The sequence below is a fragment of the Aulostomus chinensis genome, chromosome 15, assembly GCF_037954235.1.
Source record: "Aulostomus chinensis isolate RoL2024-O1b breed Wild chromosome 15, RoL_Achi_v1.0, whole genome shotgun sequence".
NCBI classification, from domain to species: Eukaryota; Metazoa; Chordata; class Actinopteri; order Syngnathiformes; family Aulostomidae; genus Aulostomus; species Aulostomus chinensis.
The window spans coordinates 21,230,690-21,247,362 of NC_141334.1; the positions used below are offsets into that span (position 1 = coordinate 21,230,690).

Genomic DNA, 16,673 nt, shown 5'->3' on the forward strand with positions numbered 1-16,673 from the left:
ATTAGATATGAAACGCAATGACGTGGTCACATGCGCAAAATCACGTGATCGTAAGCTCAAAGATGGACGGAGTCATGTGATCACACGCACAACATGACATCGCACAGACAAAGTCAGGTGATCACACGCACAAAATGATGCCATCACATCACGTGACCACATGCACACGTATGAGGAAGCATGCACTTCACAGGCACATGCAAAAGTGCCTGTATGTTACTACTAATGTGGTCACCCCACTTTTACCCCACTTTTCCAGAACTCACCATTGTCCTCACTTAAATGTGTCTCTCGTAAAAAAATCAAATTTAGGTTTGATCTTCTACAAAACAGAAATTTTGCCTTTCTTTTCCTGATAGATATAGGCCATTGACATTAAGAGAAAGCATTTTAAGATTTATGAAATTATTAGTTGCCATAACTAAAGAGAAAAAGGAACTATGTGTAGACACCAATACACAAGAACGAGAAAAATTAACAGAAAAAAGAGCTTATCAAAACTCTACCTTTGGAAAAGTTCACAATGCTCTTGTCATTATCACTATCAAGTGCAAAAATAATCTGTTTTGAGGCCATAATAAAGCTTTCCTACTTTATATAATTAGCTTATCATTTTAGATGTCCTTGTTTCTATTTTTGTCATAACTATATATCATAGTCTTTAAGGCTATCTTCTCACGCTGTGAATTTTACCCCATTGATGATAACTGTTGGACCTTGCCATTTGGTTTTCTTTCCTTCCTTGTGTGCCAGTTCGACCAAGGGCCACAGTTTGTTTCTGCAGTCTTTCCCCAAGCGGGACCTCGGCGATGCAGAGGTTCCTCTTCTGCAGAACGTCAGCGTTGCGTGACTCTCTCCAGATCTGCATCCCAAAGGTACGCATGTTGAATTGTAAAATGACTGGCAGTGCTTTGTTGTCATCCCTGGGGCGTCCCACTCTGTGTACCATGTCAACCAGGAACCCCAACTTACTTTTTTTCATCTAGTGCGATCTTGCTCAGTATTTTGAGGACTTCTTGCCTCACATTGAAATTTTCTTTTTCTGGTAGGTTGAAGAGTCAAAGATTCCATCTGGAGCCGTCAGGCTGAAAATGGAGGCTTATAGGGCGTTGTTGGCCTATGGGTCTCCAGAGGCAGCCGACTGGTACCAACAGTCCAAGCAGTGTGCAGCCTAGGCAAAAAATTGGGGCGTGGGAGAGGTTCGGTGTGGCTATGGAAAATGACTATCAGTTGGGTCCAAAAAGGATCTGGCATACCGTACATCGCCTCGGGGGTAGGCATCGACCTGCCCACACTGTTTACAACGGGGACGAGAGGCTGCTGACATCAACTGGGGAGATAATTGGGCGCTGGAAGGAAGGCTTTGACGAACTCCTCAGTCCTTCCAACATGTATTCCATGGAGGAGACAGTGTTTGGGGAGTGCTCAGGCATCTGGTGAGGATATAACAATATAACAATGACAGCTATTTTATTTTTAAGATAATATTTGAAACTGATAGAAATCCATCCAACTTTTCCCGCTTATTCCTGTTAAGGGTCGTGGGGGGGGGGGGGGGGGGGGCTGGGGGCTGGAGCCTATCCCAGCAGCTTCAGGCGAGACGCGGGGTACACCTTGGACAGGTCGCCAGTCCATCACATATAGACAGACTACCATTCACACTCACACCTATGGTCAATTTAGAGTATCCAATTAGCCTAGTCCCTAGTTGCATGTCTTTGGACTGTGGGAAGAAGCCGGAGTACCTGGAGAGAACCCCCGCAGGCACAGGGAGAACATGCAGACTCCACACAGAAAGATCCTTTGGCCAAGCGGGGACTTGAACCCGGAACCTTCTTGCTGTAAGGTGACAGTGCTAACCACTGCACCACCTTGATATAAATCAATAATGCTAATTATTTGATACCACTTTAAAGGGGAAGACAATGCAAACTAATGTTTTTATTTCTATGTTTTCCCTCATTCCTCATGTATTTCCACCTTACAACCTTAATACATCACAGCATCGAACCAAACAAAAAAAAGGAAAAAAACAATTAACAATTACACACCTTTTTCAACAACCCAATACTTATCAATTGGTTCTTCTTATTTTACTCTCACTCTTGTGCTGAGACAACCTGGAGTCCAAGTACCTGACTTTGATCCACTGTGCCTCCTCTGGAACAGGGATTTTGTTTCTCAGAGACCTGAACCACAACATGCCAGAGCTATGTGACAACCTACAGCAAGAAAGAGCCAAAAAAATGAGTGGAGATTTAAAGGTTTAGAAATTAATAAAAATAAAAAATAGTAATTTTGAAACCCTCAGAATACAACAACAACATAAAAAGATAAAATACGAATAGATGCAATGGGAGGGGGCGGCATGGCTCGGAGGTAGGGTGGACATTTAGCAGAGCAACCGAAGAGTCGCTAGTGACACACAAACACACACACCACATGAACCTTAACAGATAAGTGGTATAGAAATGGATGGATGCATGGATGGACAGATGGATGAACAGGGAAATGACAATTATTGTTAAAAAAAAACAACCTATAAACCTCTTCCCTAAGCTGTCCCGACCTGCCATCACTGGGTCTGCCTTGGCACCGCTTTGTGTTTGGGACCCAGCTCGTTCTTTCCTTCTCCACCTCACATGCTAGCAAAACTGAATGCAACATTGGATTTTAATTTTCTTGTTGTCATTCATAATGTGTCGTACCACAATTGATCTCTTTGTTCATTTGTTTGTTTGTGTTTGCACAGTTTGTCCTTTCCCCACTTTTCTTTTTACGTGTTTGAGTCTATTATTATAGTATTATTTCATTTTTATATTTTTGATTTATCTGCCAATTTACTCCAGTCCAGTCAGTCACAGCAAAGCTTTTACCAATCTAAATCAGAGTAAAAGAGGACGAGTTGTAAAACTACAACAACCATAATGCGTAAGCTATATGACGTCAGGACACACCTCTTATTGCTATAGGCTGGCTCAGTTAGCCTACATTGTGTGACAGAAGGTTAAGTGGGCCCGAACGTGTGAGAGTTACGTCTCTTAGTCCAAAATGTCATGCAGTGGACTTTTAACTCTACAGGCTCACATCTGTAGGCATTTGGTAAGAAAATGTATCTCTGCCAGCCGTGTTTTTGTTTTAGCAGTGAATGTTAGTTGTACCGTCGTCGTCGTGAAGCGGTGGCAGTAGCTTGCTAACAGTGCTAACTGTATCTAGCGTTATTGACATTGTGAGAACGCCTGGAACTTGCCCAAGTTGACTCTTGTGGTTTAGTGAAGCTGTTAGAAGACACTTGCAACGATGTATCACAGCTGTAATCTCACTGACGCCACAGTTTCTCTCTCTCTAAAGAATAAGCAAGTTAGTCGCACTTGAAGATGATAGAACATCAGCAAAAAATTGGGGCATTTCATTTGAAAACGCATCAACCGAACACCATTCGATAGCTCCTCCTTGAAGTAACACTAGCTTAAGTTATATGGCTACCTTCATTGTTATCATTACTGGGTGCTTCATAGCTGTGTTTGGCTAATTTCAAATAATAAAAAAACTTGTCCATGAATTTATTGTTGTTGTTGTGATGGAATTTGACAATGGGGCAAAATGGCAAGTTCCACACCAAGTTTTTAACAGACAAATAAAAGATTTGGAAAATTTTCCTCATAAAAATCTGGATGGTTGAGTATATTTGGTGCAGCTGTTGGTAATCCTTATAGTTGAATTTAGGGTGGTAATGTTTGACATTGATTGCTGTTTGTGTTTCATTTTAAACAAACCATCCAGCGGACGGAGGTGCTGTTAAGTTAAAACTGAACAAACTCCGATTATTGAAACTCATTATTTTGCTGTTGTAGGCTCCCAAGTACATCTCAAGAACATACACATCTCGGCCTTCACTCAATGTAAGTGCGCAAGCCGGGCTATCACATTGTTATCAGCGTCTCATGTTTGGCCTGCACACATAATGCATTTGGTGCGTGGTTTCAGGAAGTTGTCATCGTCAGTGCGGTAAGGACTCCAATAGGCTCCTTCAAAGGCAGCCTGGCAGCAGTTCCTGCTACCAAATTAGGCTCTCTTGCTATTAAGGGAGCTATAGATAAAGCAGGTACAGTATGCTCACAAACTCCTATAATTTTTTATTTGTCCAATTTTTGTAGTGCTGCATGTGATTTGACACAATAAAATGTTTTGCGTCTTCAGGAATTACTCCAGAAAATGTGAATGAAGTTTACATGGGCAATGTGTTACAAGCAGGAGAAGGACAGGCCCCCACAAGACAAGCCCTGCTAGGAGCAGGTAAGACGACGCTATACTTGATACACACCAGGAGACACCAGCTACACCTTTTGTTATATTGGATACTTCTTGCTCATATAGGTGCGTATGAGCATCTTAATCTTTATTCATGAATTGATTAATGGGAACGTAAGCTGTATTGTTTGTTCATGTCCAAGGTTAGACTCTGTGAATACAAAATGAGGGTTCATGTTGTTAATTTCTAAATGCACTCATGTATATGCAGGCTTGACCCTCAGCACTCCAGCAACAACCATCAACAAAGTTTGCGCCTCTGGGATGAAGTCCATTATGATGGCGGCTCAGAGTCTGATGTGTGGACACCAGGTAACATGAGAATGAATAACACCATAGTAGATGTGCACGATACATTGATTAAATCAATTCAAATTTAAAGTTAAGGATTATGTGTTTTTATAAAAAAAAAAAAAAAAAAAATATATATATATATATATATATATATATATATATATATATATATATATATATATATATATATATATATATAATTTCACACGCGAGTGTCAAAAACGGAACTAATGCGTTGCAATGCTCTACAGAGGTAGGTTAGTGGGCCGCACCCTGACGTTGTAGATTCACAAACATAGCAGCGATGAGGGGAGAGTTGGAACTTGTGCCAAAGTAAGGTGGTGCTACATCTTTGATATGGAATTTTTTTCGGTTTTCTTGCATCAGACTTAGAACAAACAAGTGCTTGTTGTAAGGTCTGTTCAAAAGCTGTTGCAACCAAAGTAAGCAGCACGACAAATTTATTCCAGAAACTTAAAAGAGAGGCATGCAGCAGAGTGTTTATCATTATTTTTATCAAAAGTGACACCTTTTCAATAAATGTGTGCTGTGTCGTTGCCAGGTTTAAAACAAGATACAATAATGAGTAGGGGTGCAACGAAATAGTCAACTCATGAAACGATATGAAATAAGAAACAGGGCTCACAGTACAAAATACTCATGATACGAAATAAAGATGGAAGAAAATCAAAAATCAGAAATGCAAAAATCAAATATTCTTTATTTTCTTCCATAATATGCAGACATAAAAATTATCGCTGCGTCAGTACAAAATAAAATGCTCCTTGCTTTGAAAAAACTAAATATTTGTATATTTTCCCTTTAGACTAAAATGCAAACATAAAATTTCAATTAAAAAACAGTGCTTTTTTTGTTGTTCTTCTTGTAAATTTGTGTGCAGTAGGCAAGAGGGTCAAAAGTCATAAATGTTAGTGGTGTATGGTGCTGCTTCACATTTTTTTTGTTTTACATTGATTTTTATTTTGTGCGTCTTTGAATTTTATTTTCTTCATTATTATTTTTTCGAAATTTTTTTGACACCCTTAATAATAAGATATACTTAGAGAAAGCTTTCTAAAAGTTATAAAAGTCTTAACAATGGTGCGGTCTGCCATCTCACCTTCAAGCATGTTTGGGCTTGTCGGATTGCACTTTTACCCTCAAGTTAAATAAAGAATAAAGTTTAAACTTCCATCCCTCCATCCATTTGCTTCCACTTATCCTTTTTAGGGTCGTGGGGGCCTGGAGCTCACGCACTCACAGTCTTACCTGTCAATTTAGAGTATCCAATTAGCCTAGTCCCTATTTGCACGTCTTTAGACTGTGGGAGGAAGCTGGAGTGCTGGAGAGAACCCACACAGGCCTACTCCACACAGAAAGATCCCGTTCCCGAGCCGGGACTCGAATCCGGAAACCTCTTGCTGTGAGGCAACAGTGCAAACCACTGCACCGCCATGCCGCCCAAAAGTTAAAACTTGTTTTGAGCCATTTATTTGTAATCTATTGTTTGCTTTTCAGTAGGGCAGAAAAAAATTGGTTAAATTTTCTGTTTTATTTTTAAAACAGTTTTCAGTTTCATTTTTAGGCCATATCATCTGGCTCTGTACTCTCGCTCTTCTGCATAGTCCAGTGTGTTGTTGCAGTTGCAGTGACATTTCATTCATAATTGATTCATGCTGACTCTTTTGTGTGTGTATATATATGTTTCCCCTAAGTTTCCTGCTTTTGGGGGCTCAATAATCAAGTGCATATACAATATACTTTAAAAAAAAAGTATAGTTATAAAATGAGTCATTATTACTGGTTGACCAATTTACCTTGTGCTGACAGGCTATTTTATGGGTTTCAGACACCATATGTTTGTCAAGTGTGTCCTTTCTGTAGGGCTGACAGGGAGACTATAAAAAGCTAGTATTGGTGTCCTCTAAAAACTGCCAATTTATGTTGTCTACATATCCAAGAATATTCCTCTAACCAAAAAATAAAACTGAAATAATTCCCCAGTCAATCTCTAAGTAATGTATTTTATTGATCTCTCTTTTGATGAGGTAATTGGTGTGAAACCTAATAAAGATTGTGACCTTATTTTCTAGTTACCCAGTTATTTATTATTTTCTTCCTCACTACTACAAAACTGCTATTTTAATATTTCCTTACTTTATTAGGATCTGTCATGTACAGCAAGGAGCGGCAATTCATCTCCATATATATGTGTGTGTGTGTGTGTGTGTGTGTATGTGTGTGTATATATGTGTATATATATACACTAATTATAGGCAATTAGCAAGACACCCCCTATAAAGTAATAGGTCTGAAGGTGGTGACCACAGACCACTTCTCAGTTCCTATGCTTTCCAGCTGATGTTTTGTTCACTTTTGAATGCTGGTAGTGCTTTCACTCTAGTGGTAGCATGAGACAGTGTCTGCAACCCACACAACTGGCTCAGGTAGTGCAGCCCATCCAGGATGCCACATCAATGCACGCTGTGGCACGAAGGTTTGCTGTGTCTGTCAGCGTAGTGTTCAGAGCATGGAGGCACTACCAGGAGACAGGCCAGTACATCAAGAGATGTATAGCTTCCTCCTAATGCAAGACAGTGCTCGATCTCATGTGGCTGGAGTGTGTCAGCAGTTGCTGCAAGACGAAGGCATTTATGCTGTGGACTGGCCTGCCATTTCCCCAGACCTGAATCTAGTTGAGCACATCTACATACATATCTATCTATCTATATCGAGAGAGCGAGAGAGAGAGAGAGCGAGAGAGAGCGAGAGAGAGAGAGAGAGAGAGAGAAATCTATAGATATATATCTCTCTATCTCAATCTATCTATACACACATAGGTGTGTGTGTGGAGAGAGAGAGAGATTTTCACACACAAAATTTAGTCAGTCTAATTTTACAGCCACATCACAACAGAAGTAATCTTTTTATGTTCTTTTATTAAATTAATTAGAGCCTCATGTTGTTTCTCATTTAAATGTTTGTTTCTTTATCCTTTACAACTGTACATTTTCAATCTGTGCTCTGTTTTGGGCATGGTGGGGCTCTGCCTACAATAAAAAGACACATACCTGCACAGTTAAGAGCTGTAATATTGTGTTTGAATGCAAAAATGTGAAAAGCCCAAAAGTAAATTGTAAGTGCACTGAAGTCAACACCAACCATCTGTGCAAGAAAACAGATTACAAAATCATGCAAAACTGTTGTGACCACTGGAATGCTTTGTTTGCCATGGCATCATGTTTTCTTGACACACAAAAGAATTATGCTGACTGATTACGCATCAAAAAATCATATATTGTTATTGCTTAGTGTGATGTGCTTCTAAAATGATTTGTTTTGTTTTTTTGTTCCTTCTAGGATGTGATGGTGGCGGGAGGCATGGAGAGCATGTCAAATGTTCCATATGTGATGGCCCGAGAGACCCCAACCTATGGAGGAGTGAGGATGGAAGACCTGATTGTTAAGGATGGACTAACTGATGTCTACAACAAATTTCACATGGTAACCATCATTTCGTATTAATGCTTGGATACTCAATTTTTAAAATATGGGCTGAAAAAGGATTGGTGAAGTTCATTCAGAAGATCACAAATAAGGGAGGGGCTACATTTGAAGACTTATGGAAAAAAATTAACCTTTCAAATTGTCACTTATGTAAATACCTACAGGTAAGAAGTTCCTAGATTAAATCGATGGGATATAAAGTTTTAAATGATACTTTATAGCTGAATGATTCTCAGAAAAACTGAATTCATCACATATACAGGGACATTGCTTATATTAATTGAAAGTGAAGAAATATTGGTTAAATGGGAAAATTAATCACAGACAAATCTAACTGATCAAGAATGGATAAACATGTACACTCATACCTGGAAAACAACTCATTCTTTTATTTTGAGGGGGTTTTCATGGACAATCCAAATAAAATTTTTCAGTGAATCTATTATCCATTCAAAACAAGGAGACATTAGCAAGTTACTGGCTGAATTTGGGAGAAAGTAATTAAAATTGCATCCATATTTTGTTTTGTGCCAAATTTAAGGAACTGTTCTGGTCCAAAGTAATGGAGGAAATGCATATCATATGTTGATTTGATAATTTTCAATTGAGGCTGCAACTGATGGTTCATTGAATTATCGATTAATCTGCAATTATTTTATCGATTAGTCGGATTTATCGCACTTTTTTGCAATTACCTTTACAATTTAGCGTGAAGTTGTTTTGGGCATGTTCTAACAAACAATACAGACAATAAAAATAAAAAAAAATATATTTTTAATGTGAAAAATACATTCTAGTCATTTCATGTTCTTGATTCTATAATCTGGCACACAGCAGGTATAGATGCATAGATGACATGGATGTCTTGGCTTTAGGGTTCAGGGCTGCATGATAAAGCCTGGTTTCTATTACTGCTTAAAGCTTGGATCCAATCTAGACCCATCTACTGTATGCGGTAATCACACATACACATACACGCACGTAGTGTTTCTACCCCAGACTGTATCAGCAACCTGCTAAGTGAATTGATCACATCTTTGCGTTCCTGTTTCTATATCCCAAATAGAGCATTGAATGAGACCAATGGGACCCGAGTCCTGACCAGTACTGAACTGTAAAAAGAAATCAGGCTTTCTGCTGTGGAAAGTACATTTTAAATGTGAAAAGCCAAGTCTGTAGCTTACTGAGGTGAGTCTTCATCCAGCTCCTCTACAACTCCTACATGCTTTCTGCTCAGATGTTCATTCATGACGATCATGTTCCTGTGCCAAGCGAAGCCCTCCTTGCAAAATTGACAAGCAATTTTTTTCTTTTCTTTAATGAGAGTGACATACTCCCAGCCCTCATCTCTTTTCATCCTATCACCACATGCTGCTGCAATGGACGCCACCGATGTTGTTGTGAACTGCGGATGCTCGTGCGTGCAACTCTTACAGAAGAGAGATGGCTCGCCTCCTCCTTATATTCGTGGCATTACATGTCTATAAACACTTGCATTTCTTGCCAATGAATTATCGATAATCAAATTTGTTTGGTAACAAATTTATTAATTGACTTTTAATCGATTATTCGATTCGTTGTTGCAGCCTTATTTTCAATCTCCAAAACATTTACTTTTTTATGTGGTAAAACCCTTCTTGGGCTTTCCCCCTTATCAGATAAACAGAATTATACAATATTAAATATACCAGCAATTACACAGATCATTAGAAACTGGTTAAAACCATTTTGCCCCACAAAAACATGAAATAGAAGGAAACGGATAATGAAATCTGTGCCGTGGGAAGAATAACACATAACTAAAGAATAAGGAATTGAGATGATATCTTATCCCAAAAAGAATAGAGAATCAAAAATAAGAAAAGTCTTATTCGAGGAAAGAGTAGATATCGGTATGTTTGTGTGTGTGTGTATCCACACACACACACACACACACACACACACACACACAGTCAAGTGAAAACGTGTCTGCCCCCTTCCTGATTTCTTATCTTTGTGCTAGTTTGTCAAACTTAAATGTCAGATGAAACACATTTAAATATTGTTCAAAGAAAACACAAAATGCAGTTTTTAAATGTTTTTTCTTATTAAGGGAGACAAAAATCCAAATATACATGGCCCTGTGTGAAACAGTAAATGCCCCCTAATCCTAATAACTGGTTGGGCCACAACAACAACTGCAATCAAGCATTTGAGATAACTTGCAATGAGTCTTTTACAGCGCTGTGGAGGAATTTTGGTAATTTTTGCAGAATTGTTGTAATTCAGCCTCACAGGAGGGTTTTTGATCTTGAACCACCTTTTTAAGGTCATGCCACAGCATCTCAGTCGGATTCAGGTCAGGACTTTGACTAGGCCACTCCAAAGTTTGTTTTTCTTCAGTCATTCAGAGGTGGACTGAATGGTGTGTTTTGGATCATTGTCCTGCTGCAGAACCCAAGTTTGCTTCAGTTTGAGGTCATGAATTGATGGCCAGACATTCTCTTCCAGGGATTTTTTTGGTAGACAGCAGAATTCACGGTTCCATTTATCACAGTAAGTCGCCCAAGTCCTGAAGCAGCAAAACAGCCCCAGACCTACCACCACCATATTTTACTGTTGGTATTGTAGTGACTTGATAAGCTGGTGATGATGTATCGTTAGGATGTTTAACACAGTTGTCACTCGGGGCACCACTCGTTGTAATTTAGCTTCATCCAGTGAGAAACGATCAGGTTATAGCTTATCAATGAGTTCTTTGCGGGTCAGTGGCTTGCATACAAATATTTAAATGAGATGGAAAACTTCTTGCAATTTTTAGAGGATTTAATACAAAAGGAAAACACGTAAAACAGAGTAATAATTCCAGCAAAGCGATTAAGGCACATGTGGAGGATCAGACGTGAATTATAAGATTTATCTGAGATTCAAATGGACAGCAAAGGTAGCAGGCGAAAAGGTGTGCGGTATGAATCATAGTGACCTACAAATAAAAAAAGCAACTATTGAATAGACGAGCAGACTCTAAGGAGTCAGGCGAAGTTGGCAGTGAGAGGGAGAGAGAGCGAACCAGGCCTGAATAGATGCAGCAGTGATCTTGTCATTGTGACACTGCGAAAAAAAAATGGAACCGGCTTATGTTCTCAGCTGGATTGCTCCCATCAATATACGGTATCTCTCCAATGAACTGGTGAGAAGACGGCCTCCAAAGCCTCCGCCTTGACGACCGTGGCTACCGTTGGGATTCGCTGGAGCGCGTTGGTTCGCAGCCATCTGGTCTCAGGCTGCTGGCTGGCTCTACACGATGCCCTTCTCAGGCACAAGGTGGTTTCTCTTCACTGGTCAGGATGGAGATTAAAGGCTCACGGGAGGTCAACAGTATTGTGACTGTGAGCCATTATCGATGATGAGTTACAAAAATAAAAAATCAATAATTTAAATGCTACGCAGAACGATGCGTTCACAAGCTCAAAAATGAGAGGCTTGTTCAACTGCATGTACCAAAAAAACTTTACTAAAGGAAAAGTTGTTTCAAGGAAAGACAAGAAGTTCTGTATAAAGTTAATGAACAAAGAAACAATTAAAGCTGCAAGAAGTGTTGTTAGGGCCTGAGCCCCTGTGCGGCCTATGGCCCCGTCACTGACGCTGGCCCGAATCCAACGGTGTAATTGGCAAATCCCTAGGTAGTCTAGGAGAAACGAGCCTCAGTGCGCTGCACAGTGTGAGTGCAGAGCTGAGAGCTGGCCCTTTAAGAGCCCCTCCCTTCTCTGCTCGCTCTGTTTCATCCATCTGTGTCAGAGTGGAGAGAAGAGGAGGATTTTGCCAGTTTTACTGTGAAAAGCAGTCATAACTCATCATATGTTGGTCAAAAGTGGAATGTAAAGCCATCTTTTCGTAGAGTTTTTTGTCAGAAATTGAATGGTGTTTTTATTGAAGGTGTGGGTGATTTAGTTTAGAAGCTAGAAGTGTTTGTTTGAGAGTATGTGAGGGCATGAGGGCAGAGAAGCTCCAATTGTGGTTTCCATGACAACAGTAAACAAATCTGTCATCTGTGCCATAGTGGAGAGCAGATGAAAATTGGACATTTTTAGTGTGTGAAAATCAAATCAAAGCTGCAAGCGGCGTTGTTAGGGCCTGAGCCCCCGTGCGGCCTGGATCCAATGGTGTATTTGCCAAATCTGTAGGGCTTGTAGTTTAGGAGATAGAAGCATGAGTCTGATCAGAGAGTGAGAGAAGAGCTGAGAGCTGGCCCTTTAAGAACCCCTCCCCCACTGCTCTGTCTTTGATCTGTGCTAGAGTGGAGAGAGAGGAGGATCACCAGAATTGGAGTGTGGAAAAGCTGAATAAGTCGGCATACGTTGGTCAAAAGTGACACATAATACCATATTTTTGTAGGGATTTTTGTCAGGAATGCAGTGGTGTTTTTAAAAGCTGTGGGATGGATGGTATCGACCTGAGAGGACACGGTCTTCCCATAGACTTCCATTGTAAGCGTGAAACGTTTCTCCCCCACTTTGAGGGCTTATAAAATCCAAACAGAGTAATTCATATAAAAACTTTTAAAGATTTTTGGAGAACAGAGTTGTGTGATTAATGTGGCAAAGTTTGGAAGCGATACCATTAATGCCCTAGGAGTGTACATGTATATATGTGTGTACATGTATATATGTGTGTATATATGTGTGTACATGTATATATGTGTGTATATATGTGTGTACATGTATATATGTGTGTATATATGTGTGTACATGTATATATGTGTGTATATATGTGTGTACATGTATATATGTGTGTATATATGTGTGTACATGTATATGTGTGTATATATGTGTGTACATGTATATGTGTGTATATATGTGTGTACATGTATATATGTGTGTATATATGTGTGTACATGTATATATGTGTGTATATATGTGTGTACATGTATATATGTGTGTATATATGTGTGTACATGTATATATGTGTGTATATGTGTGTACATGTATATATGTGTGTGTATATATGTGTGTACATGTATATATGTGTGTGTATATATGTGTGTACATGTATATGTGTGTGTATATATGTGTGTACATGTATATATGTGTGTATATATGTGTGTACATGTATATATGTATACATATATATGTATGTGTGTATACGTATATATGTATACGTATATACGTATGTGTGTATACGTACATATGTATGTGTGTATACGTATATGTGTATACGTACATGTGTGTACGTACATGTGTGTACGCACATGTATACGTACATGTATACGTACATGTGTGTACGCACATGTGTGTACGCACATGTGTGTACGTACATGTGTGTACGTACATGTGTGTACGCACATGTGTGTACGCACATGTGTGTACGTACATGTGTGTACGTACATGTGTGTACGTACATGTGTGTACGTACGTGTGTACGTACATGTGTGTACGTACGTGTGTACGTACATGTGTGTACGTACGTGTGTACGTACGTATGTACGTACGTATGTGTACGTATGTACGTACGTGTGTACGTACGTGTGTACGTACGTGTGTACGTGTGTACGTACGTACGTACGCAAAACAAGGCAACTTTGCCTTGTTTTGTGCATATGCATATATATATATATATGCATATATATATATATATATATATATATATATATATATATATATATGCATATATATATATATATATGCATATATATATGCATATATATATGCATATATATATATATATATATGCATATATATATGCATATATATATATATATATGCATATATATATGCATATATATATATATATATGCATATATATATATATATGCATATATATATATATGCATATATATATATATATGCATATATATATATATATGCATATATATATATATGCATATATATATGCATATATATATGCATATATATATATATGCATATATATATATGCATATATATGCATATATATATGCATATATATATATGCATATATATATATATATATGCATATATATATGCATATATATATATGCATATATATATATGCATATATATATATATGCATATATATATATGCATATATATATGCATATATATATATATGCATATGCACAAAACAAGGCAAAGTTGCACCGTGCACCAACACTGATGTTTTTTTTTTTACCCTCTTGCCTACTATATACACATATTACAAGAAGAAGAAGAACACTGTAGCAACGCCATAGAAGAAGAAGTGAAACAATTATTTCAAAATGAAGGAAGACGAGGTCAAATAAGTAGCGGACGCTCCTTCATCAAACAAATCGGTTGTGTGGACTTATTTTAGCCTCCCATGTAAAAGACAAGACAACAGTGAGATGATTGTTGATGAAACAAAAAACAATGTCAGTACACAACACCCTACCATGCGGCAAGCACAACTCGCATGATAGAATATGCACCTAAATATTACAGTTCACTGAGGTCAGACATTATAGATCTAGATTAGACTGCAGCTCTGAGGATTTTTTTTTCCTTTTCATTCAAGAATTTAGTTGTCCTCATTGTTTAAAACAGCAAAGCACTTTTTTAATTGAAATTTTACATTTGTATTTTCATTGTAGTCTAAGTCAGAGGCTGTTTGTGGAATTTACTGCATCAAAACCAAAGTGTCTTCCAGGGTTTGCTCAAGCCTTTTTTTTCCTGTCCTGAGGGCAAGTTCATATGCTAGTTGAAATCTCAGGGTGCTTGACATGAGACCACTTCTGCACCGGCTCAAAACTTGAAAAGATGCTTGCACATAACTGTGCATCAACTTATGTCATGCTTAATATAGGGTGGTATTTACTTATTGTCTCAAACAGGGTAACTGTGCAGAGAACACAGCCAAGAACTGCAACATCACCAGGGAGGAGCAGGACACCTACGCCATCAGCTCATATAGCCGAAGCAAGGCAGCGTACGAGTCTGGCGTGCTGGCCAAGGAGATAATACCAGTTAGCATTCCTCAGAGAGGTACTTTGAAGAAAGAGCAATAGTTAAGTCCGTTGTCACCTCCATTTGTCATGGTTTTATGGCTCCTTGTAGGCAAACCTGATATGGTTGTGTCTGAGGATGAAGAGTGGAGAAGAGTTGACTTCAGCAAAGTCCCGAAACTGAAGGCAGTGTTCCAGAAAGAGAATGGTAATGATCTCGTTACAATGTATCACCCCCCCTTCCTTTCAATTATTATTGTTGTCCATCTTTTGCTTTGTTGTTGTTTTCAGGCACAGTGACTGCAGCTAATGCCAGCACACTGAATGATGGGGCCTCGGCTCTTGTTCTGATGACAGCAGATGCCGCAAACAGACTAAATGTCACTCCGTTGGCCAGGATCATCTGTAAATGTCATTCACACTCGCACATTACATTTCACACAAAGTGTTTCCATTTAGGTGACCAAAGAGTTGATTGCCAGTGTTAGTTTTTGTTTCCCACAGTTTGAGAATTTACTCACTGTAGTGTCAAGGGCGGCATGTAATTTGAAAGGTTAAAAAAGTTAGAATGATACTCTTCAGAATCAGTCACTGCCTCCTCTTTTCAACCATGTCCATTTTTAGTCAAAAAAAAAAAGAGTCTTAAATCTGCCTATTTCCCAAAGGGTGTGAAGGCATCTTCGTCATTAGGTTTTTTAATACATTGTCATTTTTGTTCCATAGCTTTTGCGGATGCTGCAGTCGCACCCATTGACTTTCCCATTGCTCCTGCTTTTGCTGTTCCAAAGGTGAGTGTGACTTTTCATCAAGATTTAATACAGATGTGCTTCACACTCCACTTTCTGTATGGATGCCAGAATATCTTAATTTTTGCTCTGTGTGTGTGGCTGTTAGGTCCTGGAGGCAGCAGGGCTAAAGAAGGACGACATCTTCATGTGGGAGATCAATGAAGCTTTTAGTGTGGTCGTTCTGGCCAACATCAAGATGTTGGACATAGATCCTGCAAAAGTCAATGTCAATGGGGGAGCTGTGTCATTGGGGCACCCTATCGGGTAAGATGATAATACAAAAGTATGAGGACCACAACAGAATCAAACTACGACCCTACCAGATTCAGTGCTACCATGAACAAGCTCATATTTCCTCTAACTTTTAACTGGTAAACTAATGTTATGCATCACTTGTTTCAACCACCCAGCTTTCAGTTTCTTTATTTTGTAAAATATATCATTTTCTGGGAACATGTCTGTAAGTGGTTATTTGTGTTGCTAAACTGTTGTGTGTTATTGCTTATAGTTGCTTTTTTTTCCTGTCAGGATGTCTGGAGCAAGAATTGTGGGTCACATGGTGCACAACCTGAAGTCAGGCCAGTATGGTCTAGCTGGTATCTGCAATGGGGGGGGTGGAGCCTCCTCTATTGTTATTCAGAAGTTGTAAGAAACTTGGCTGCACCAACCATCTCCTTCCTGGATGGTTCAAATGGTTTTGTCGACTAAAAACTCCCTTTTGTACAGAAGAATGATCTGTTACAACTTCCTTGTTGGTGGTCTTACTCATAGTAGACAAGCACTCAACTCAGATGACACAATGGCTCCAGAGGTCAGAACACTCCTTTGTTTGAAAACTGAGTAATAGTAATTTAACT

At 38.9% G+C, this 16,673-nt stretch overlaps 1 protein-coding gene across 2 annotated transcripts; it reads left to right on the forward strand.

The window, feature by feature from the left end:
* The first annotated feature begins 2,963 nt into the window (after positions 1-2,963).
* acat1 (acetyl-CoA acetyltransferase 1) lies at positions 2,964-16,659 on the forward strand. 2 transcript variants are annotated; one of them, XM_086225919.1, is made up of 12 exons: positions 2,964-3,102; positions 3,855-3,902; positions 3,988-4,105; positions 4,201-4,377; positions 4,523-4,623; positions 7,966-8,109; positions 14,918-15,068; positions 15,141-15,236; positions 15,320-15,433; positions 15,752-15,816; positions 15,923-16,080; positions 16,345-16,659. In XM_086225919.1, exons 1-12 carry the CDS (start codon positions 3,052-3,054, stop codon positions 16,463-16,465), a joined length of 1,344 nt encoding a protein of 447 aa, XP_086082045.1. In that variant the 5' UTR covers positions 2,964-3,051; the 3' UTR covers positions 16,466-16,659. The 2 variants fall into 2 exon arrangements, with proteins under 2 accessions (XP_086082045.1, XP_086082046.1); XM_086225920.1 differs by having other exon boundaries at positions 4,201-4,296; positions 16,345-16,656.
* The last annotated feature ends 14 nt before the right edge of the window (positions 16,660-16,673 follow it).

Bases quoted from the DNA above. Each gene is read 5' to 3' on its own strand.
- acat1 (XM_086225919.1), top strand. From the start codon at position 3,052: ATGTCATGCAGTGGACTTTTAACTCTACAGGCTCACATCTGTAGGCAT. The intron at 4,378-4,522 runs GTGCGTATGAGC...ATGTATATGCAG, and splicing joins GATACTTCTTGCTCATATAG to GCTTGACCCTCAGCACTCCA. The intron at 15,434-15,751 runs GTAAATGTCATT...TTTGTTCCATAG, and splicing joins TCCGTTGGCCAGGATCATCT to CTTTTGCGGATGCTGCAGTC.